This window comes from Rissa tridactyla, chromosome 7 (assembly GCF_028500815.1).
Source record: "Rissa tridactyla isolate bRisTri1 chromosome 7, bRisTri1.patW.cur.20221130, whole genome shotgun sequence".
Taxonomy (NCBI): Eukaryota; Metazoa; Chordata; class Aves; order Charadriiformes; family Laridae; genus Rissa; species Rissa tridactyla.
In genome coordinates, this window is record NC_071472.1 from 2,673,863 (window position 1) to 2,699,393 (window position 25,531).

Sequence of the window (25,531 nt, forward strand, 5' to 3'; positions counted from 1 at the left end):
AACCATTACATATATATATATATGAGATAATTTATATATTACAGGCTTACCCACTTGCAAAACAACGATTTTGCCTATCAATATCAGTTTTAAGAATGTTTTAAACGCTTTAGAGCCTACTCAACGTACAAAAATAAATATTGCATACATGATTTCCCAGCAAAACAAGCAACGCAGGTCACCAAAATGCAGCTGTAGCGAGCAACAGTCCATCCTCCGTCGTGGGAGCGCATTAAATAAAAGAAGCTGTTCAGGATCGACTCTCTCTCGTGCCGTAGGATGGTGGGTGCCAAAATGTGGAAATATGTAAAGCCCCAAAACACCAGGAACCTGTTGGCTTGGGAGCCACCAGCATCCCAACCGGGACACCCACCGGTTCTCCTCTCGGGAGGGTCAGGGACCACGCACCCGCCTCCCCTCTAGTTGCGCTTCAGGACCAGAGTTTTTAGAGTTTTTCCTGTTTGGTTTATATACCAAAGTGGTTTTCTGCCCATCGCAGTGGGTGGTGTTGTGGGGGTGGCTCTTCGTGCTGCTGGTGGAACCTCAGAGGAAGCATCTGGGCGCGATGCTGGCCTGGTCCCAGCTGTTCCTTTGTCCTCATCCCTTCCAGCTTCTGCTGCCCTGCTACAAACTCCTGCCCTCTCCGGGAGGAGGAGATGTGGGGAGACTGCAAAGACCTACTGCCTATATATTATTTACCTTATGGTCTCAAAACAGGTTAAGGAGACACCAGTGTTAGTGCTGTGACGAATTATAACAAGAAAGTTTCAAATGCATAAGTGGTGATAATAGCAGCTGGCAGTGATATAGTACTTTTAAATAACATTTCTTCATGGAGGAAAGACAGGCGTTAAGAAAAGTCTATGTATCGGTCTCAGCCATGGATTCTGGGAATGTTTTGCATGAGTTTCTTCAGAACAAAGTAGAGAAACCACACGATGGTTTTACCCCCTTCAAATGCGTCAACATCCCAGGCTCGCTAGTTCATCGCTAACAAAAAAATCAGGAGGAAAACCAGTCTTACAAAGAACTCCGAAGCGCAGGCTCGGCGGGGAGAGGCTGGACGTGGGTGCAGATGTCCTCGGCCACCTCAGCTGTCCGGGCCCGCCGCGCGTGGCAGCGTCACCCAGTGCTGGGACACCAGCCCCAGCCAGAGACAGGCCGTCGTCAGCAGGGCGGGATGCGGGAGCCGCTGCGTCTTGTTGAGGGGGGAGAGGGTGGTGAACACGGCGTCCGTCGCGTTCCTCGGCAGCGGCAAGTTGCAGATGCTTCCTTCGCAGCAGGAGGTGCAGATCTGAAAGACACCGGGTTATAACTTGGTTATTGGAAAAATACCCATGCCACCGAATAAAGGCATAGGGAAAATAATAGGGCATTTGCAAAGGAGCACAGTGGCCAGTCTGGGGGTTTTTTTCCTGCCTTTTTTTTTTTTTTTTCCTTTCTTTTTTCCTTTCTTTCCCCCCTGCCCTTTGTTTTTTAAATCCCTCTACTTGGAGAACCATTTCACTCATGCAGGAACCGTACTGTTGGCTAGCACAAGGAGGACACATCCATTTTGAAGAGGTTATTGTATTTTTTTTATCCCAAATAAGTAAACTGACAAAAACTACTGTTGTTTGGTTCAAGTAGAGCTCAGGGGTCAGGACTCAAACAAACCAGAATTTATTCATAGAGGGTTTTTTTATTGCCTGTCACCCAGCGTGCAGGCACGGGGGCGATAGACAATCCCCGTGCCGGCCCAAAGGCATGGAGATCTGGCTTCTGAGGGCAAGAAGGGGCCAGTGACAGTGTCCTGCCAGAGCACACGGGTTCAGAGCAACAGGAGTAACGCGCCCGAGGCCAGGAGAGCATAAAATTCTCTGCAAACCCGCGATGGGGCTGCGGGGGGCCCGGCAGCTCAGCCAGCTCTTTCATTTTAACCTGTTGGAGAAGTCCAAAAAGGCCGACTATTGACCTTCAGAAAAAAAAAAATCTTATTTATAAATTAACTGTTGGATTCGCACATCAAACGTTTGCTCCAAAGGTTTCGGGGTTTTACCCGTCCCGTTTCGGTAAGAAACCCACCAGTCGGTGGGCGAGCGTCCGCTGCAGAGCGGAGGGGACCAAGCCCGGAGCAGATCCGCAGGCGAAGGGAGAAGGGAGCGGTTCCCTCCCCGCAGCCGCTGGCAGGAGCGTTGTTTAAAGAGATTATTCTTTTGTTCTGGGAGAGGTTATCCCTTTGTTTCTGTAACAAATGGAAATGAGCTGGAGCTCGTTAAGAAGAGAAACTTGATTTTTGACGATGCTGATTTACCCACTGAACCGGTCAGACTTCCAGCGGAGGCCAAAAGGATTCTGCCCGGTTTTCATATAAAAAAAAAAAAGAGCAATTTTTATCCTTTACCTTGTATTCTTCATGCTTTACATATGTGCATCCCGTAGACAGACAATCCTCTAATGGCACACAGCGTTTGGTGACGGACACACTCTCGCCAGTAACTTTCATCATGTGTTGGCTAAAGCAGTATCTCGTACCTAGAAAGACGGAAAAATGTGTTTACCCATCCAAATTGAGTTTTGTGAGAGTCTAACAAATAGGAAGAAATCGGATAGAGGTCTTAGATATTTTTTTTTCAAATCTCGGGATTTAAAAAAAAAAAAAAAAAAAAAAAAGAGACTTTTGAGGTATTTATTGCAATACATAAATGTCACTAAATACACCCCCCCACACACCCCCCGAGCTCTGGTTTCAAAGCACTCTGGAACACGGAGGTTTGTTCCCCGTCCGACTGCGGGTCTCTGCGTTCCAGCCAAAGAAACACAGGACGTTGGATGATCGGGTTACAGAGGGAGGTTCAAATAAACACCCAAAATCTCCTATGGCGTTAGTTTTACAAGAATGGCCTTTAAAAATTAAAACCTTTGCAATACCTGTTTATGCCTGAAGCTAACCTTTGTTTGTATAGGTTTGTTTTTTTTTCCCTAGCTTCATGCACAACCATTAATTCTGCAGAATTACCTAAAACGTTACACATTGGAGACGCCTTTCCCTGTATCCTAGTGGCCCGCGCGAGCGCTCCCATCCCAGCTCTGCCGCGGCTCCTGCGCAGCCCAGAGAAGATCCTTCACCTTCTCTGTCCCTCAGTTTTATCATCTATAAAATAATGCCAAAATACCGGCAAAACAATGATTTATGTATTTCTCAGCTTCACAGTCTTTGGAAAAAGCACCATGGAAGGGACCATGGCTGCAGTATTCCCATCGCGTCTTCTGCACGCTTCTCCTGTGGGCTCCCTCATGCCCAAGGGGGACAACCCTCCTCCTCCTCCTCCTCTTTTTAAGCTACTCCTCTGGTGACACTTGCAAAACGCCCAGAAAATTCGAAGTAGAACGTCTGACAAACGCTGTGGCTGTCCTCAGGCTTACAGGAATTTGGGTTTATTTCATGCTTTAGTTGTCAGAGGGAAGCTGCAGGTGCTGTTCCCCCGCCTGGCACTCCAAGATGAAAACACCGGGTTTTCAACGCAGGAAACATGCCATTATGTGTTTCTTCTTTAAATTATACCTTGCTTCTTATTAATCAGCCTTATTATTAATAAAATTGTTGCTTTCATACGGAAAAAAAAAAAGGGAGTATAGTTAATTTAAAGCGAACATTCCCGTTGAGCCCTCATCTCCGACGGGCAAAGCCCCGCATACTTCTCGTGTTTTAGGCATTCGGCAGCAGCTGAGCGAGATTGCCGACCAAACGCGTTCTTCATGAGGCAATAAACCCCCTCAGACATCTGCCATATCTTTGACCTGCTCTTAACTCGAGTGCGATATCCACAGCAAACAGCCGTAACTTATCTCAGGAGGCTGGAGACCCTCGGTGTGCTGCCTTCCTTCAAACCGGCCAGGGCTGCCACACGCGGCTCAATGGCTTTTCCAGGCTCTCCTGCCCCCGGGGGTGAAGCTCTCGCAGTTTTACCCCACTCTCTGCACGGCGGCTTTGAGCTTCTCCCAGGACCTTGCCTGGAAGTGCCATTTCCCAGCAAACCTGGGCGCCCGTGGCTTTATTTCTCCTGCAACGGCTCTGTCCGTGCCGAGGAGCTCGCCCTGACAGGCCCCAGATGGAACAAATAAAGCTTCTAGCACCCCATAACTCTTTTTGGGCTGTTTCATTCTTTCTTCCGCATGTGTTTTTAGAAAATATTGTGCGGTCATCTTGGAGATATGTATTTTCCCCTGCTCAGAGGGAGCGAGCACGCCTCTCCTCGTACAGCCACCACTGACGGCTACCATCGCTGCGAGGCAGGGCGGCAGCTACGGAGTAAGCCCACAATAAGCAATAAAATCCACCGACTCACATTAATATTAACTTCTGCGCCCCATCCTGGTCTGCCGCTCTTCTCAGAGCAGGATTAGCGCAATGGCGACAGGCGCTATGAGAAGGATTGGGCCAGAGAGCACCAGGAGAGTCCAGAGCAAAGCGGAGGTGGGGAACATCACCGTGGGGGGGTCGTTAACTGCGCTGCAGATGGGGAGGCTGCTGGACGGAGGGAGGGAAGAGGGACTCCAAACTGATCCCGTGAAGAACACAGGCTACAGAGAAGAACCCAACACTATAAAAATTTTACCAACAATAACAGAGACATTTAGAGCGATTCAAATAAGACTTAGAAGCTGATGCTTCCAAGCACGGTGGTCCCAAGCCAGGCTGCAAGCTGTACGGCCACAGGGTAAGGATGGCTCTTGGTGGCATCTTATCAAGAAAGCATGGAGTAATGCTTCCTAAATTTTGCAGTTCCGGAGCATCACTGTCTTTTGCATTTGTCCGTTCTCTGGTGGAACTGTCATGCAAAGACTCTGTGACGCACTTCAGCTATGAGGGATCTCCAAACACCTGCACACAAGGGACAGCCGCGGTCTCGACCTGCCAGGAGCGTTGCTGACCTATGGCAGCATCACCCAGCGCCTGAAACGCACGTTCCCCATGGGATCCACCTCCTGGGCACCCTCCTGCACCCTTAAAGGGAGCACGAAACCAGCTACCGAAACCAGAAGTCAACGGTGCAGACAGCCAGCCAGGCTCGGGGCAAGCAAACCAGCCCCGCACATTGCAACCCAGCAAGGCTGGCACGTGTCTCCAGAAGGAAAAGGTTGTCCTCTCCGTTTTAAACTGGGTAGGGAAACACTGAATCTGGGGTTTTAAAGCACCCAGAGTCACATGTTGACTTTTGAGAGCCCGTTTCCCAACCCGCAGCCTCTAATGGCACCTTCGGGTGCCACCCGCAGCGGCTGGAACATCACCATGGTGGTGGTGGCCACCACCGAGACGTCAGCCCGCCCACAGGCCGTCCAAAAATAGAGTACTGGGAGTATTTTGAGTGCAGTATTTCCATACAAATTAGATCACTAACGCAGTTTCTGCTTGAGCTGAAGCTAATAACTAACAGAAAACAAGGTTAATGCACAGCAGGAGGCCTGCCTTCTAGGAAATGCTTTTTCTAACCTCTGTTCAGTACAGGGATTCGTGTTTTTACTCTCCATTACAATGAATTTTGTTATACACAAAATGTGGTTCCCTTTAAGTCCTACATTATAGTTAATGAAAATATTTTGGTTTGCATTTTAATAGCATTCTGTCTTAAAGAAAAAAAAAGAAAAAAAAAGAAAAAAAAAGAAAAAAAAAGAAAAAAAAGAAAAAAAAGAAAAAAAAAAAGAAAAAAAAAGAAAAAAAAAAGAAAAAAAAGAAAGCAAATACCAGTATGGAGTTTTCTTGTTTTCTCCCACCATTTAACCCAAGCAAAACAGCAAGGGCTTGGATTCGGATCACCGCAGTGAGGGGGGCGGCACCACGAGCGCACCCCTCTGCCTCCCAGAGATAAGGGAAGTCCCCGAGCAGATAACCCCAGCCCCCAGAGCACGCCCGGGGTCAGGCCTCAAACCTGAGGCTGCATTTCTGCGGCTTCCTTACCCGAACGCAGAATCACATTTGAACGTTAAAGCAACAGAGAAAAAAAGCTGGCTTAACAAAAGGTTGGGGAGACACGACTTTATCAGCTTTGCTTCCACTGCAACAGAAGGAGGACGGAGCACTTGAGCCCCAGCGCCCGTCCCCTTTCCCAGTTCCCTGCTCCTCCGACGCACAGCGACTCCGCAGTCGCTCCTTCCCGGGGGCAGCGAGGGGCTGGGGGTCTGTGCCACCAGCAGAGCCGTGCTCCAGCCCAAGGCAACACCATTTCGGGGCAGTCTGGGCACTAACGAGTCCTGCCTCGAGTGAAACGTTATCGGATCCCTCCAGTTTAAGGAGATAAGAAGTCTGCTGTGCTGAAGTTCAAAGGTAGACTCGGATTTGCGGCTGGCCCCTTCTCACGGCTAAAACCCCATCCTGACTTCATGGACGTGGGCGCTTGTACCAGCGGCAGGAGGGCTGGTGACCGTGACTCGCAGCTGCAGTCTTGGGGAACACAGACACACCAAAGCGTGGCTTCCCCCTCCCCTAAACAGCCACTAAGTACTAACTTTGCTTTCCAGACCGGCACATCTTTTTCGGGCAAGCCGTTTCTGCTGGCTGTTGCTAAGGGCAGACGGTGGGGTCACCCCTCGCTCCGCGATGTGCAGGTAACACCGCCCTTAGTCATTTAAATATCACCTACTCCTGTCAAAACAGGGAGCGTCCGTGAACATCGGTCTCATCTGGTGCCAGCCAGACTGATCTCTTTTATCATTGTTGATGTTGTGCTGATTTGAGCTCAAAGCAAATACATTCTCGGACAGATAACACGCTCTGACACAGGCTGCACACACAGCTGGTCCATCGCTGCGGTGCAGGTTATGGTCTTTCTCTTTCCAAGATAAATATTTTCTGAGGGCACTTGTAATGTCCCACAACAGACCACAGACATTCCGGATAGATGCTGCACAAGCGCTGCTGAGCCTACAGAAAGCACCAGGGGAGGGGTGAGCCCCGACAGCATCCCACCACCCCAGCAGCATCCCTCTGCCCCTCTGCCACGGCGGCTGCCACCTGCCTACACGTGGTTGCCACATCGGTGAGGACCCAGTCCACATCCAGCCCATGTCCAGGGCTTCATCAGGGGCTGTGGACATCTTAACACTTGTGAGCGTCTCAAAAAGAGAAGCGGTCGGGGAGGGGGAGGTCTGAGGATCTCACCGATACCTGGATCTGATATTTGGGTGCCTGTATCTAAAGCCCTTTCTGAGCTGTTCCCAACTTCAGACTCCAATGGGGGTTATGAGCCCAAAATACTGAAAATACCTTGATGCCAGCCAAAAAGGAGGCAGGCTCAGCCGCCCTGAAGCGTGGGCTTGTGCCACGGGGGAGGGAACCCAACAAAGCGAGAACCGGTCCCGTACTCACCAGGAAGAGAAATACAACCCTTAAATAGGCGTCAGCCTGATTTAATTTCCCGCTGAGCTAGAGGAGTATGGGGAACAGATGAAAGTCCTAAACTTCACCCACTGCCAAGAGACAGAAAAGCTTAAAGGATTACTCGTATCGCTTACACATCTCTCTTGTCGAGGAGGCTTACACGCGGGAGCAGCAATCGCCGGCACCCGCGTACGCCTAAGGAATAAAGGGGGCTCAGTGCTGTCCCCGCGGTGGGGACAGCGAGCGGTTGTCGTAAGGTGGGTTTAAATTAAACACCAGAATGCGGCTGGTTACCTCTTGGACAATAGACATCCGGAGCCCATCGGTTGCATTCGTAATTATCTGCTGCCTTTTCGCAGGTGAAGCATTTAAATCCGTGAGGATACGGTGTGGCTGAAAGGAACAGACAGCATTCAGTTAAAATGAGCCAATTAATCCAGTTCTACTACGCTTTTCAGAGGCACACAGCAGCACTTGTTCTCTTTAAGACATATCTGTCTACAAGTATACCTGTCAACCTCGTCAAGTTGGGCCTGATTTGTAAAAATCCTATCACCGATAGTAATGCGGGAAAGGCGCGTACAGATACAATAAGGATTCAGTTCGGCCGTGTTTGCCGAGCAAAAGCTCCCGCTGCTGACTTCAAAGGGAGTTAATGTGAGCAAGGAGTCCTTATTCGCTTGATATCAGAGCTCGCATCCAATACTGCTACTTTATCACCGCTGATAACAAAATATCAGATGGACTAAAATACTTCTGGATTCTGTCCCACCAAGGAAAGGAGCTACCCCTTTTGAAGGCAGGCCGACGTCCCCAAAGGAAAGAAAAATCAATTTGCTGAACCTCCAGATTTTAACAGCAGACTCCATCCTAATTTATCTCGCCAAACGAAGAGCGTAGCTTCTTAAGTGGTCTCCTGGCAGGGCTTCTGTAGCACATTCAATACATCTTCAAGATGCTGCCACCTTCTCAGAAGCCAAATGGGTCACGTTTATCTCCATGGGGCAAAGTAAGCCAAACCTCCACAGCCTCACGGGCCACGTCTCACCCCTCCCTGCCCTCCACCTCCTCCCCTCGCCCACTGGTTCTGGGCCAGACCCCGTCGGGTAGGAGAGGTGAAGCAAGAGGCATTGACAGCTTGTCTCCCCAGGCTCCTCTGGGTAAGGACCAACGAGTCGCCTGGGGGCGTCTCTGGAGGGGCTGGGGCTGCCCTCGAGGAACAGCTTGGGGTGGGATGACACGACAGCGCTAATAAATCCACCCCGGGGCACTATCAGATCATGGTTACAGCATAAAACAGGAATTCCATCTTGCTCGTAATGAATATAAATTTTTCAGCCAAATTTGGAAAGGCGGGGAGTTTTCCCTGGGAGCAGATGGCAGGCACAGCTCTCTCCACCTAGAATTTGTAACTGATAAAGTGAACAGGCCGGTGAAAGGGGATTCCATAAAAAGAGCTGAAGGTGCATAACTTTGCTATAGAGTTGCCTCAGGGCGCTACTGAAATAACGTCAGGAGCGGCTGGTTGGTGCCGCAGCTGCAAATGGCCGCGTTTGGCCCTTGCTCGGAGCTATCGATGTGCTCAGGCAAACGGCGCGGCCGTGGGGCTTGGTCTTACGGCCAGAGAGATTGTTGCGGAGCAGAAAACAGAGAACAAAACACCCCTGACACGCTCAGCAACTGCCTTTCTGTAGCCCTTGCTGTCCTTTAATCCCTTTTGGGAAGCAACGCTCTGGTTTTACATCGTGAGTACCGGGAATATTTCTTTAATCTTTGCTCAACTCAACCCCCTTAACACCCCCATTCGCCCCCGTCCTTACCCCCGCGCAAAGGTGGCTTACTGGAAGGGTGGAGGTAGACGATGTCCTTGACGGTGAAGTCGCGGGGCTGGGTGGCCGGCGGGCGGGTGGCCAGCAGGCAGAGCAGCAGCACCCAGGCCGGCGCGGGCTGCGAGGCCATCGCCTGGCAAGGACGTACTCATGCGGCGGCCGAAGAACCTCACCTGGGCGACGGCAGAGAAACAGGGGTGAGCAGAGGAAACCCACCAGCAGCCCAGCCACCACCTCCGCCCCCAGCAACCCAACCTTGCCAAAACCATGACGGTCCCATGAACCTTCGGCTGCCCTCCCGCGGGGACAGGCAGCCGTGTGGCGACTTTGGTGTGGGCTCAGTGACATCCCTGGCACCGTCGGGCAAACCCTTTCCCGGCCAAATGGGAGCCGAGGGGAAGGGTCGTTGGGTTCATCGCTGTTTACAATTTCACCGGTCAGCGACTGGTTTGCAAAAACCTGAGTAGGACGTTGATAAAGTCATCGGAGACTGCACTGCGACAGGATTTAATTTCTTCTTTTAGAGAATATTGGAAAATTGGAGAATTGAACTGGGAAGAAAGGAAACGGGGTAGATGGAGACCCATCGGGATGTCCGGGGGAGCAGCGATGGGTCTCCCACTCCCACACTCCAACACAGGCTCACACCCTTCAAAAATGCACCTTTTCGCCCAACCAGAAGCTCCATGTTACTTTCCACGTATCTCAGGAAAGGCGAGGAGCTGCAGGTTGTCCCTGCCTTCACCTGGCTGCTGTTAATAACAGAGTGACTGTTGCATTTTCCTCATCCGTGCTCCAAAGGGTCTTATTCCCTCTGTGACGCTGTTGACAACAAGTGCAGGGTGTTTTCCGCATGTCCCCGAACGAAGGGAACTAAGCAGAATTTAAGCAGAAACAAATACCCACTGTGGCACCACCTGTGAAGCCGTCCCAAAATCAGCAGCTTTCAGGAGCAATCTCCAGCAACAGACAACGCTAACGCATCATTAAATACACAGCTCATATTATTACAATTCCGTAAAAAATGATGAAAACACGCGTCAAAACCGAGCGGGACAGGAAAGCCCTGAGAGGACGCGGCTGCCGAGGCAGGCAGGAGCCGCCGGCTTCCCCCGGCCGCTGGTGTCCCTCCAGCACACACAGGGTTGGGGTGTTTTTTCCACCCAGACTGACCAAAAAAATCAGCGATGCCCAGGTATTTCCCTAAGCAACTTTGAAAGCGTGGTACCCATTGTTTAATAAATCATTTTTGTTGTTTTTCTCAGGAAAGATGTTCCAGGGGCGAGGATGTAACCTTCCACCCCTGGCTCCAAATGTTTTTCTTGCAGCGGAGACCCACACAGGACCAGCAGCGCGATGGCTGGCGAGGGGGGGGGCTGTCATTATTCTTGGCTCTTATCTGAAAACACCCCTTTTAATTAAAACACTGTGAAATCCATAAAAATAGTGAGGGAGACAGATAACGCATAGTGTGGTGTGTTAGGCTTTGTTGTTTTAACCTTACGAAGAGGAAAATGCCAATTTCCATTGAGTTTAGTCCACGAATGCAAGCAGGGGAAAATCAAATCCTGATTAGAAGCAGAAAGGAAATAAAACAAGCCTCTCCCAGCCACGGGAAAGATGAAAGAAATGCGACCAGCAGCTCTCTGTGGGGTCTGGAGGAGGAGCCCCAGCAAAGCCAGTTGGAGCCCACCTCGGCCAGGGAGCGGGGCATCCGCGTGGATTCAGGACTATTCATTTTTTTGAGTTCTCACGGCTAAACACGCACGGACCTGGAGCTGAGCTGGCCAAATGCCAACCCTGTCCTGATGGTCCTGAGTCGAGGACAACAGGAGCCATCAGCTGCACAAGCAACGGCACTGGGTAGACATGTTCCCCTCCAGGAGAGTTCACTTTCAGGGCATGTATTTATATGTTCAAGGCCAGGTTGGACGGGGCTTGGAGCAACCTGGGCTTGTGGGAGGTGTCCCTGCCCAGGGCAGGGGGTGGCACTGGATGGTCCTGAAAGTCCCTTCCAACCCAAACCATTCTGTGATTCTATGTTTTAGGTTGGAAAAGACTCTTAAGATCATCAGGTCCAACCGTAAACCTAATACTACCAAATCCACCGTAAACCATGTCCCTAAGCTCCCTAAGAATTCCTCCCAAGTATAATAAGAAAATAATTTCTTGGGTTTTCTCAGCATGTTCACAAAAAGCCCTTTGCAGTACTGATCAAAGTCTTCCCGTTGAGAACATGAATTTTCCCTCTATCGTACACGCTCCCTTTTAGGGACCAAGCGCTCATTCAGCCCATCTCCAAGTGCCTGTGCCTAGCTGTTAGTACTTGCCGAGTCGTCAGATTCAGAAGACAAGGGGCTGTTAGTCCTGCCTGCGAGGGCGGCAGAAATCCTCCAGCTGCGCGCCAAAAATACTCACATCGTGCCTCTTGTAATTCAGCAGCTGAATTGCCAGCACCACTTCTAAGGAGTTGCAAGAACCACAAATGAATATATGGAATTCACTTCCCCACCTCTATTTTATAGGTTTGAAAGGGATTTAACTACAGGCAAGGAATTAAAATTTTAAACCCCTCTGTGTTCCAAACAACCCCGAGCAGAGCAAGGCCAGCCTGGCCACCGTTTTGAACTATGGCAGCTACTGAAGTAGAAAGTCCTTATTGAGCAAAACACCCGCCACCGTCAGAGTCACCGCTCTTCACAGCGAGCACGTTCTACCTGGCCATCCCATACACGCGTAGCTAGAACAGAAATAGATACTTCTGCATAGATAGGAGTCCCTCCTGTCAGAAACTTGAATACTCAGTATTTCACAAATATTTTGAGTACATACACGTGGGTACACGTAGTTCTATCTTTCGCAGAAGGCAAAACTAAATGTACAAATATACTACATCCAATGGAGAAAATATTCGTTGAGATTTACGGCAATACTGGTATTTCACAGAGAGTGGAATATCAAAACCTACTTTGAATAACATCAGACATATTCAATAATTATTGCTCAGCACCCCCCCACACAAAAATAAAATGTAATTACTTTTTTGTTTTTAAAGGAAGGGGATATATATATATATATATATGGACACACTGTCTTAAAACCTGCAGACATTTGACAGAAAGTTGTTTTCAGTTCACTATTTTCCCCCCAAATCATCCCAAACTATATTTTTCTGCAAACATGGCTTCTCTTCATGAGGTCTATAAGCCCTAAGAAGCTTCATCAAGGGCAGGAAGACTTTTTATTTTGCTCACAAGCCCCTTCCAGCTCATGGCTTCCAGCCAAAACCGCCAATCGTTGTACAAAAATATTTTTTGGAGCAGCTTTCGCCGACGTATCGGCTACGGCAGCGCTGAACCTCTGCTCGCGCAGAGCAGAGTGCACGCACCAACCTAATAGGAAATGGCATGGCCCGACTCTGAATTCGATACGGGATTGCAGTTCGGGGAAATAGTCACATGGTATTTAGCTCATGCAGTCTGTTTATAAAAGGTCTTGGGCGCTGACACAGAAATCCTAGTTAACTCAATCTTTCCAGCTTCACCAGCACCTTTCAGACGGAAAAGCATCCCCATCCCCGCTCTGCAGCAGGATTACTTCTTCCTGCCCTTTGCCCCCACACGGCGCTATGGAAATTAACCATTAAATTCCCTAAGCAGCAGCCCAATTGCCCATCTGTCAGGTCTCATTAGGGCGGCGACGTCTCCTCCTCCTCGCTGTCACCAGTGCTGGGGACAATGGAAGGTCCCCATCCTCCAAGGAAGGACTGGGGAGCCCTCGAGCAGAGGCGCTGCTGAACGTCAGACCTCTGGTTCTGGGGGAGATGCGTTGTTGGAGAAGGCAGTTATTTGTGAGGATGTATTAGTCCCTCCTGTCCCTCTCGCAAACTCAGTAGATACCTGCTCGTTGGTCTTCACTGATGGCCACGAGCTGGGCTGCTGCTGGCTGCCAGGCTGCAGTAAATGTTGCAGCATTTCAGGAGAAAAAAAAACAAGTCAGACACCAAATCTTCCCATACAACCAGTTGGCCAAAGCCAGGCATGAAGGAATTCCTGGTTTGTAGGCATTTCTGTGGTCCTCCTCCTTGTGTGAGTACAACACATGCTGCAGCACTGAGTGCCCTCCACCTCCCTCCCACGGGAGACGAGGCATTGCCCTGCTCTCCCTGTATGTCTGATGCAGGCGGAGGTTGCCCAGTCTCACCAGAGGCTGATGCTTGGGATAACTTCTGCTGGTATCTCAGCTCCACCTTCCTTCTCACTCTCTGGGCGACATCTCCAAGTTTTATAGCTTGCTACCTCACTTCATCTTGAAGATGTTGTCTCTTATCTCTTCACTTGGAAGAACCTCCATCTCAGAGCACCCTAAAGCAACACTTCTTTCAGATAGATAAAATAGTAAAAGCAAACAAAAGCTCCCTCTCAGCAGGCAGTAGACTTATCAGCCCTAAAGTATCAAGCACAGCATGCCAAAGCAGCAACATCTGTGAGAAACTGCAGAAATCACAGCACGAGTAATTTGCTCTAGCAAATTCCACCATGCAAGGTCAGCTGGACCATCGTTCTACTATGTTACGATGATAATTCATCAGTGATAAACCACATCAAAGGAGCTACAACCAGTGTGACAACGCTGGAAGGTCTGTTCCTGGATGCAAAGTCTACCCAACAGTCGTTCCTCCTTGTGGACATCACCAATGTGACTTTCCCAACAATTGCAAGAGTTAATTCACTGTTCTTTACGTTTCCTCCTGCCTTTCTCACAGTCCAGATAAAGCTGCAGGTTGGAGTTTCCACTACCGAATCTACAATACATGCATTCATTTGCATCTCTCTACAGCTTCAAAAATTAAACCCCAGCTCTCTAACTGTGTCACGTCATCACCGTCCCAAGACAAATCGGGATTGCAACGGAAGGTTTCCCACCTACCGGCTATGCAGGAGCCCGGACAGCAATCACAGAGACTATCTGCAACTTCACCAGCTCTACTTGCAATCTTCCCCCTCCACCTTGCTCAATTTTTTTTACCTCTTTTTTTTGGGGGGGTCTATTCTGTTTATTTCTTGTCTTTTGGTTCCTCCCACACACGTCAGAAAGATTTTGAACAAAATTGGGAATTAATTTGAATTGCCTTCAAATCCAGCTGCTTTCCATTTGCCATTTAGAGAATTTTCTTCGCAGTTTGGCCTCGGGAATGGTTAAATTTATGTTATTCTCCTGATAATACGGGATGTAGTGAAGCACATGAAACTTCTGGCTAAGGAACTTGTAGGTGCTCGTGCAAAGGGGTTCACTACCTCTCCTCATTTACAGTAAGCAAGAGTAATTAAACAATCAAACACAATTACTGCACAAATTACTCCCAGAAATGTGGACGATCTAATCGCCTTGCTGCTAATTACAAAGCCCGTAGTTCATTGAGCTAAAAGCCCAGGTCCTGGGGAAGCGAGGGGGGGTACAATATGTTCCCTCTCACACCGTCTTCCCTCGGATGCAATTTAGTCTTTAACAAGATGTGATTTCACGATTATTTTAGAAGTAGCACATTGCTTCTATTTTCAACCCGTGTTACTTATATTTTCAGTCCAACTAGCGAAAGCTTAACTTTTCTTAGGTCATAAATAAACCCCTCATCTTTTAATGAGTTGTAGTAAAATGCCACTTCTATTCGTGCATCCCCAGAGGATAGTTTGGCTTCAGATAAAAAACAGAGGAGAGATGAAACAGATGTATTTCGCTTGAGTATTTCAGATACTTAGAATTTGGCATAAATGACAGGGGAAAAAAAAAAAGTTAGCTTAAAAATCAGGCAGGCCATGATGTTCACATGAGAAAATACATTAATGGTCAAATTAATTGTCAAACTGAGAAGGCGAGATATTCAAAGTCAGACATAATTCATTTCCATAGTAATATTTAAGACTGAACACTTCTGAACTAGCGGCAAGACGGACATGGATGACCTAACAAATCATTTCAAGACCTATCCCCCAGGTTTTGGCATGGCATGCCCTAGAGGCAGCAGGGGCAGTGAGCCCTGAACTCAAGGGGATGTGTGAGACCAGGATTCGGTTCAGTCGGGGAAGTCTGGAAGCCGGCGCTCGCCCCTGCCCTGTCCCACAGCACATGGGCTGACCCCAACGCGCGGGGAGCCCCCAGACAGCCTGGCTCCACACAGACGGAGGATAAGGAAACCATGGGTGAGCACAGAAATCCTGGGATTTTCCTGCTAATAAGAAGCAAAAAAACATTTCTCGAGCTCCAGCAGCCAGGCCCCTCTGCAAAGGGGAAGCGGGTTGTAAATTATTTCCTAAAAAAACACTGAAGTTCACTGGGGGCCACTGAAAGGGCTCCTCTCTCCAAGGCTGGGATGCCGTTTGTGTGGACCACGTGTTGCGTACGGCTCCTTTTGCTGCCCGGGAAAGTCTCATTTGAAAAAGGAGGTGCAAGGCTCCGAGCAGCCGGCCCCCAGGAAGGGTGTTTCGGGGCAGGGAGGCCGCCACAGCCAGTCCAGGGTTGGTGACACTGTGAAACGGTGCTGGCAGCGGGCAGGGTGGTGGTGCTCTCCTAGGGAAAGGTAAAATGAGGTCCCGAGCCAATGCAGTAAGTTAAATTTGGGTGAGGTTCGGTGTGGCGACAGCAATTGGGATCATCCCGGACCATCTTTCCTACTTATATTTAACGCAAGAAGCAAGAGCATTCCCAATAAGCAAGGGCATTTAACCCAATAAACAAGAGTTAAAACACAGGGAAGCACTTATGGTGCGACCATGCAATGCATCTGCTAGGAAAAAGGGCAAAAATTCGCAGCACATTACCAAATAAAACGTAGCCAAGAGTAAGAGATGCCAATGAGAGGAGTGAGATAAAATACAACAGGAGGACGCATCCCATGCTTACAAAGAGACAGCCGGCAAATGATCTAATTGCAACCAAGACATGAAACTCTTCAATAAAATAGTTTTCTGGCCCATGTACCAGGCTAGCAGATATATATACTCAGGGGTTTTAAAAGAATGAGATGATACTGCTGAGCTTTTGGGGTTACATTTTCTAGAAAATTGGGACAGTCTAGAGTCCAGGAAGATCATCAGCACAAACTCCGAATTTTTAAAGGCTCAAAGGAACGCCTGCTTAGCCTAAGGTCAGTCCTGGGTAAACTCACACAACAGTCTTATTTATGCTACACCAACAAACATTTCCAGTTGTAAAAAAAATTGCGAGAGGGTTGGTAGGATTTTGTGGAAAATAGGTCTCCAAACAAACCCGTCGTTTTGAAATGGGCAGGATTACGGCTCTGGCTGTGAAAGGAGACTGTTACACAGAATAATTGGGGGGAGACCAAAGCACCAGACCCTTCTGATTACAAAAATGAGTTCTACCCAATTAACCAAGCATGCTTGGGACAAATTAAAAAAAAAACATCTTAGTGACATCTCAAAATCTAATTGGTGAAAAGGGCATCTTCAAATGAAAATACTTATTTTTTTTCACTTTCCTGCAAGGCTACATTCAGCCTTTTGTCCCAAAACTATTGACAACAAGAAACTTCTTGTATTAAACACCCCAGAAGACGTTAAAGAACGAGCCGAAACGCTTGTCCGTCATGCAACAAACTGTGCTTTAATAAAACCATACATCAATCTGCACCATTGTGTCCTGGCTCTGCCCATGCCTTCCCCCTCGGCTCTCCAGAGCGATTTGTGACAGTTCTTCTCGGACATCACCCCGCACATTTGACATGCTAGATTAGGCACCGAGTCACAGACTGCTCGGCATCGACCCAAAGCGAGCTTTGTAGATGTTCAGAGATCAGCCCCAAAAACACAGTATTGGGGAAATGAGATTTTATTGTTACGGACTAATTCAAAACTTGAGCTTTTCCCCCGCAGAAGAGAAACGGGACCTTTTTCACCAAAATCAGCATAAACAGGATTGGGCCGTTACTATTCCTTGCGATGGGCGAGATATTAATAAACTCTCGTGCTTCCCATTCACGCTGTAGTGCCATGTTTTTTTCCCCAAACAATTTAACATATTTATGCAGTAGTTAATGAACACCGGGCGGCATTGTTCCAGCCCCGGACCCGCACAGATTAGGCTGCAGAAGGGCTCTGTTCCCCTGGCAGTTCACCCGGAGTTCATGCCATTTTTTATTTCCCAACCCGCGCCTGAATTCCCGTTGGCACAAGGCATCAAAAATACCAGCAAGCCACAAAGGCAGGGGACACGTTTGAGGACAAAACAGCTGCTTTTGCTCATTTCCAAAGAGCACGTCTCCAACCGGGCTGCAGAAGACGCTGCACCGATGTCGGCAGCTAAACCTCAGGGAAATAATTGGGCATGGGCTGACCGTCCCCAGCTATGCGCTTTCGGCACCGACATAACGTTTAATGAAGAACGAACTTAACGTCGCACAACAGTCCTTTGGATAAGTATCTCGTTCTCATTTTTCTCTTGATGATAGAAGAAAGTAGCTCATGTTCCTGTGCATCCACTTCTAGGCAAGTTAGAGGTGGCATCCACAACCTGGTCCAGCCACCAAAATAAATAAGACCTTTCTATTTGCACTGTGGTATTATTTGTACTGCCACCCTTTGCTCCACAAGGACTACGACAGACTTTGTAGGAAATCTCCCTTTGCAGAAATTTCCATAATTAGGTACATTAAAAGAGCCAAATTAATCTGATTTCATATTTGACATTATGTGATACTCAACTTCAAATACTTCTCTCATTAAGCTCTACTCAAAGTTATTCCACTGCCTTCCCTTTGATTTTTATGCATATCTTATTTGGTATAAACATTAGAAAAGCTGCGTATCATTAAAGTCATGTAAAAGAAACCCAAATTAGAACTGACCAATTAGTGTTAATCCGTGCCGTCTAGTTAATCCATGGAGTAAACAAACACTACCATCATTAATTCACTCAGATTTTCAATAGCTTTTCCAGAAAAACAAAACCCAGCACAACCCAAAACAAACAACCCCCTCCCCCCCCCCAACTTCACAAGACTTTCAAGTGCTGTTTGAATTCAATGGCCAATTAATTATTTGGCTCTTGTCCTCCCAGAAAAAGCCATTTCACTCCTTTATTTTTTTAAATTGTTGGTGAAAAAAAACGCCTATTAAAAGAAAATTGTCATCTCCACCGTGATGGGAAGCTATAAAATGCCGTCCTCATTTTAGCCACCACTCCTGTGACAGTGTCAAGCTTCCAACATCACACCATGGTTTTAGGTGGATGTTTCTGAGACGGAGACCTCAGTGTGCTCCCTGGCACTTGTCGGCACGTACGGGGGCTGGGAAGCTGCGCAGCAGTGAATACATGCCTTCCTACAGAACGTCGTGTGCCCTTGGCTTCCTCTGCAACAGTCGCCCACCCTGGTTAATGCCAGCACAAGGCACGGGTGGACTTGCCCCGCAACCGGCCTCAAACACAGTCTGCCGGAGCGGTACAGTCTGCTGTGCCTTGGTATACGCTACTCGTAACGCAAGATAAATTAACGCTTTGAATTCATCTTTCTGAAGCTGAAGAGATCTGAACCACTTCGTTGTTCAGAGCTCAGCTGGGAGGCAACTGCTTATAAAGTGAATTAACTGTCGGCAGAAAACTCCGGGACTAAAGCAGACCTATTCATTCCCTCTTGTACCAGCTTCCTTGTGCATTTAGTTTTTCATTTGGTTTCCACACAAGCTCTGTACCCTCCCTACATCTCCCTTAAAGCTAATCACTGTCCCTCACTCCTCCATTTCACTGTGTGCAAATCGCACAAGCGAGGATGCGAGCATGATGCAACGTTCTCATCAAAAATACTGATGTTACATGACACAGTTAAGCAGGAAAACATTCCCCTGATCATTAATTATCTGCTAACATCTTATAAAGCTAATGCATATACTTATATTTTTTTCCTTTTTTAACGACAGTAAACCAAGCTACGGCACAGAGGTAAACACCGCTGCACTAGAATCACCGCACGCACAAAACCAGGCTCCTGTTCTCCTGGATTTCTCACCGAAACAGACCTAGTCATTTGTAAGCAATGTCAGAAAAGATGTCTTTTGTTGGCTTTGCTGTTGTTTGGGGATTTTTTGTTTGTTTGTTTATTTTTTTCTTCCCCAATTGTTACTTTAACCAACCAGAAATAACGAGCTGGAGCTCATGGGTTATTTACTGTGTGGATTCATGATTAGCTTCAAATAACAGCAGTGCACCAGGATAGAAAACGTGATTCTCCCTGAAACGATGATGTCTGTCTGGCTGATATTTTTTGAAAATAATAAAATGATATTCATACGTTTGTTTCATCTCAGGGCAGAAGCAATGCATGCATGAATAAAGCTACCTAAAAAATGGCGAGGACGAAGAGGGGACAGAAAGATGACTTGGGGACCTTACATGAAGACTCTGTGGGCTAGATCCTGAGAGTCACAGGATCACCACCCGGTGCCCATCATAACCGGTAAACCCTGGTTCTGGTAATAAAGCCAGAACAAACACAAATCAGGAGAGCGAAGCACACTAAAGCAGGAGCCTGGGAGCCAGGACATTGGGGTGGATGTTGCCCAAGATCAGCAAAGAAAAAGAACGGCAGCTGGGGTGTGAAGAGATTGGGTTGTCCAGGATGGAGAGAAAACCACATTCATTGAACAATTTTACCACATCCCATAAGAAAATGAGGAAAAGGCAGAAGCTGATGGGTCTGCCCTCCTGCATCTGGGTCTTGCTTGGCTCTCTCCCCTGGGGTACGTTGGGGCACACGCTTCCATAGATCATTTTGCAGCTGGTCACACTGGGTCGGTATGCATTGCTTGGCAACTTTACCAATCGCCAGTACACGATTTAAAACATAACCCCTACTTGGTATTAGTAAGCTTTATATTTTTTTTAATGGTTTGGGTTGGAAGAGACCTTAAGGATCATCTAGCTCCAATCCCCCTGCCATGGGCAGGGACATGTCCCACTAGACCTGGTTGCTCAAAGTCCCATCCAACCTGCCCTTCTCCCTCCATCCTGGAAGATCTCTGCAATGTAGGAGCTGACACCCCTTCAGCCTTGTGCCTCCGATACGGCCAGCTGAGGCAGGCTCCCGTGCAGGGTTTTGACACCCTCATCCCCCCTTTGCCTTCAGCTGTAACCAGCCCCACTCCCTGACGTCTCGTGCATTTGCCTTAACACCTTCCACCCACCTCCTGACGCACCATCACCTCTGCCAGTGCCCATTTCATCCAGTTGGGGTGCTTTACCATCATCAGTTCACTAGATGGCAAGTGTTACATATGACATAAAAGAACATATTTGATTATCAGTAATGGGAAGCTAAGGCAGACCTCCTCCTGCCCCATCTTCAATCTGTTCCATCAAACCTCTCACCTCCTGGAGATCAAGCTTCACTGCAGACCTCTCTGCTCCTTCCTTTATCTCTTCATCTGCTCTGCCTTTTGCTAGATCCAAATGCCTCATCATCTTGGCATTAGAAAGTCCACTTTCCCAAGGTACAGAGTGTTTATGGAGTATCATCAGTAATTCAAGTGTCTGCCAGCTAAGAGATGTTATCTTCAACATAGCTGAAGAATACCTCAAAATCGTGCTCCAACTCATCTGCCTCAAACACTCACCTACAGAACACGCTAAAAGCAGATGCAGTTTTCAAAATGTGCCCCCCTGATTTAACCAGTTGCTTAATTTTCACACATGAATCATCTGGCATTCCACAGGCCACGATATATAGCTTTCATTATGTCACCGCTGACATTTTCACTGCTGGAAGACCATGATTTACTGGTTTTCATTAGACCTGATCTCCACTCTTGGTCCTACCCCCAACTTGTTGAGGAATCCATGTCTGATCGGTGAAATGTTGATCTGACTTGAAAATACACTGCTCTTCATCTACTAATTTCTCTAAAATTGACCTTTTTCTGACAATTACTCCCAATGCTGACAGTAGAACATACGGCTATAAATAACGAGCCTGAGAAGACAACTCTTCCTCCAGCCTTGGGAGAAAATAGGCTTCTAGCAAAGACACTCCACCATCATAGCCACAACATTGCTATATTTTTACCACAACAAATACCAATGAATATTTAAGATTACCTAAACCAATTTTCTTTAGAACATTCGAACTGCAACTTTGCAGAGTTTTTCTTTCCAACTGAAGCACCAGGCCAGCATCATTATATTTCATTACACTTCTTTCCTAGCAAAGACCTCTCTAAGCAAGATCTATAGCTGAGAGCACAACCAGGCCAGAAAACGTGGCCCACACCATTATTTGAAAACAAAGACACAACAAAACCCCAGAACCAGACAGTAAGTCAAGCTCTAGTAAGAAATGTTGATTTGAAACATGGATCACTGAAAACCTGAAAAGAAATAAATTAAATCAACCTAGAATAAAGTATGATAGAAGTTTACTTCCTAAAGCCAACAGAAGAGGCTAACTGGCAAGTTAGCCTCCAGAGAGGCAAACGGACTGAAAATTCAAAAATCTTACTGGTCCAAAGGATCCATGAGAACGTGTCTGATGAGAGGAATTCCAGATTGCTTTCTGCAGCACTATTTTATTTAATTTCTCTTTTATATGTAACTGAGACCTCATGAAAAATTAAGTCAGGCCAAGTTTCTTATAGGGAATGATGGCCTTTCCAAGAATATTGTAGATCAAACACAGATTACTCGACAACATCTATGATCGTCACCAACATATTCACCAACAGATACACATTTTGGCACCGAAAGACTGATTTAATTTCCATAACGTCTAATTATGTCACAAGTCACTGGCTGTAAAACCATTTATGTGCTTAAATCCATGCTGGATTCTACCTAAAGAAAAATGGCATTTCTGTTCTCTTTTTAAGTAACACATGCACTAGGTGTAGTATCTCAAACTACCGATGCAAGACAGACATTTAAAAGAGAACTCTAAAAAGTGAGACTGTATTATGGAGCAAAGCAGCACTATAAACATTATACAGCAAGATTAGCCAATAAAATTGCTGGTTGCAATGATTATCCTAATCCTGGGCAGGGGCCACAGGAGCTAGAAGCCGGCGAGGTTCCCCATCGGCCGCCTGTTCACCCCAACACCTGCCACCTCCACATGGACCCGAGAACCTTCCCCTTCAGTAGCTTCTCGTAGAATTTTTGAGGAGTGGTGGTTTTGGCAGCGTTGGGTTAACGGTTGGACTTGATGATCTTAAAGGTCCCTTCCAACCTAGACAATTCTATGATTACATATATATATATAATGTGTATATATATATATATATTCACATACACACACACAGACGTACTGTTACGTCAACGGAAAGTTTTGCCCATGGATTCTGCACTCCCTAATACATGGGGGCTACACCCACTCCCGCAGATGAAGTGGGCCAAGAGAAGGCCAGGAAGGGGTGCCCACACACAAAGCTCCCCCGGTTAGGGGTGCCTGGCCATCGGCTGGGAGAGCCCCGCCAGCAGCCGGTGGCCGAGAGGGTCCCATGCAGGGATGCTCACGGCACAGGCACAGCTCCTGCTCCAGCCCGGCGTTGGCACACAGGGATTGCCGGTAGAAGCCCCAAGCTGAAAAATGTGCAGTTATCTCAGTGATTACACCCTCAACGCTCCCCTTGGTTGCTTCTATATTTAAGCGTAAAGCCTTGCTGACTTCAAAAACATGTGGAAACCAGAAATTCCCATGAGGAGGAGACACTTCACCTTGCTCGGTTTTCCTCTGGGGCTGGATGCAATGACGTCTGGGTCAGCAGAAAGGTTCCGTTGGCCTCAAATACCTGTTCCATAGGGCTTTTACAGCCTGGCGAGAGGTGCATCCTCCTGCAGAGCCTGAGCAAAGACCGGCGCCAGCTCAGCCGCGCTCCCACAGGGAGTTGGGGCACCCACCCGGACCTGGCACCTCCTACACCCACCACAGCTTTACACACGAGCTCATAATTGCAGCCGCAATTCTGAGCCCGACAATTAGGAATAGACGCTTAAAAACAGTTTGCTCACACCCCGCTCGTCCAAAGGCTGGAGCCAAGGCAGCGCTGGCGGGTCTGGCACCAAGAAATGATCCCACTCTCGCCCACCATCGGCCAGGTCCCTTGTCTGCAGCGTACAAAACCCCTCACAACACAACAAGCGCTTTTAAAAATATACCTTTCTGCAGGGAAGGGACAGGTAACCGAAGAAATCTAGGCCTGCCGAGATGCGGCAGGATAAGGCGTGCAGTAACCAAGGCTCCCGGACCAAGGGAACAGTATCTCTCTGAGCTCCTTATAAAGTTATACAGCAGCGTGAGAAGCATCAGGAATTAATTAGAAAACAGGTTTCCACGTCTGATCAGGTGTCTGCTCTTTCTGCTGCAGCTTTGTTTGCAAGGGAGACGGGCACCAGGGCCGGCTCCTCCAGAACAAGCTGACACCTATTGCTCTATGCACGCTCCTGCGGAGGAAAAAAAACCCACACCATTGCACAAGATAAAATATTAGAGAAATAAAGAAGAAAAAATACTGGATAGAAGTTTGTAGAGTCTGCTCTTATACTTACTCTCAGCACACATCCATGCCTTCTCCCCTATGCAATAAGACTATCAGAAAATTAAAAAAAAAAAAAAAGGTCTCAGCCCTCCACCAGTGATTTTGTTTCCTCCAGATTCGCCCGCTATAAAACCCTAAAGCTTTGCGCACTGCAGCCGGGAAAACGATTCACCTGAGAAAACAAAACAATCAGTGGTTTAAGTCTTTGCTTTATATTATTTCACCTAAAAAAAAAAAAGAAAAATTAAAAAAATCAATTTTACACCAGAAACAAAGTAGCTACAACTCTTGCAAGCTAAACCCCTATATGTTCTTATCTACCAGTGTAGATTTTTTTTTTATTTATTTTTTATTTTAGCCTAAGTGGAAATGTGCAATCTTCACGGTCACAATTCTGCAGTAAATCGTCAGGCCCAGGCGGAGGCACCGCGGGGGGAGACGAGGTGAATTTTCACCCCCGAGGGCAGCAGAGGGGACGGGGCAGGCACCCACCCCCCGAGCACAGAACTTCGCCCCCTCTGCTGCGTATTCTCCCATATCCAGCTCATTGCAGCGCTTCAGAAAATTTTACCTTTCTTCTCGAAGCGGAAAGGAAGAAATACAAAAACGTGCCATACGACCTTCTCCTGTTCCAACAGACTTGCACGGATATTTCGGGTTTTGATGTAGGACCAGGGGGGGTTGGTTTCTGGGAAGCTCCCAGCCCTGCTGCTGTGCCAGAGATATGATGTCATGGAACTAAATTTCTGATTCCCCGCCAGTTTGAGCGGTTCATATTAAATGAAGCCAAAATGAGCTTCCTGTGCTAAACTGGAAACAAAAGAGCACTTTTACAACGCTGCCCTCAGGGTTAATAGAAATATATATATGTCCAACTTGAGTCGTAGTTACCATCTTATCACGCTATCGGCGTCTACACGCATAGAACAACGTACAGTGTGGGCTCTCACACGACGTGGCTATATTTAAGTCAGCGCAGACAGACGCAGAGAGACTTCAAAACAGCGTTGGGCAGCAAGCCACCAGCTCCCATCTGCCCGCCGCAGGGGACATTCCTGCCCAGCCGCCCACTCCCCAGACGTGGAGCACGTGGCGCGGGCCAGAAGATGGAACCTCAAACCCCGACTGGAGACAGAGGAGTTGCTATTTGTTGTGAATTACAAGAAATCGTTTGGATCTTAATTTAACGCCACTGCCAACCAGTCCTGATAACTGCAGACACCCAGGAGTTTTAACCACAATTAAGTCATGAGTATGATTACGGGTCAGATTTGGAGAGAATCTGCAAAGTAGATGTTGCAACTCACACCAAGGCCAACGGGTGTTTGTCTCAAACAGCATTTTACCTGCACAAATGCACTCTGTTATCGTTCAGTTGTCCCCAAGCACTGGCCGTGGACGATGCCACCCCTGAAGGACCAGGCTTGGTAGGTGTATCTCACGCAGCCTGGGCTGGGCTCAACAATGGCAGCGAAAGACGGCCACAGATGTGGTGACGATGACACTTCCTTTAAGCGATCTCACTGTGTCATTTTAAGTGTCAGAGGACCAAAAAAATTTCAGATGACACAGAAAGTGCTGCATTATACAGCCAAGTCTCACGTCTTGCAAGGTCTGCCCATTGGACATGACCTGTCTAATTAGGAAAAACAGGAAAATAAATAAATGGAAAAAATTTCTTCACTGAAAGGGTTATCAAGCATTGGAACAGGCTGCCCAGGGAAGTGGTGGAGTCGCCATCCCTGGGGGTATTTAAAAGACATGTAGACGTGGTGCTGAGGGACATGGGGTAGTGGTGGTTTTGGCAG

At 47.7% G+C, this 25,531-nt stretch overlaps 1 protein-coding gene across 3 annotated transcripts in view; it reads right to left on the reverse strand.

Annotated features, from left to right (window-relative positions):
- Positions 1-1,090: 1,090 nt before the first annotated feature.
- The window catches only part of LYPD6 (LY6/PLAUR domain containing 6), a 59,292-nt gene continuing 34,851 nt past the window's right edge, over positions 1,091-25,531 (reverse strand). For all 3 annotated transcript variants that reach the window (XM_054208531.1, XM_054208530.1, XM_054208529.1), the window contains exons 2-5: positions 9,199-9,359; positions 7,652-7,750; positions 2,384-2,514; positions 1,091-1,294 (exon numbers count right to left, since the gene is read on the reverse strand). In XM_054208531.1, coding sequence (XP_054064506.1) covers positions 1,091-1,294; positions 2,384-2,514; positions 7,652-7,750; positions 9,199-9,316 — 552 coding nt within the window. In that variant the 5' untranslated portion in view covers positions 9,317-9,359. The remainder of the gene's footprint in view (positions 1,295-2,383; positions 2,515-7,651; positions 7,751-9,198; positions 9,360-25,531) is intronic.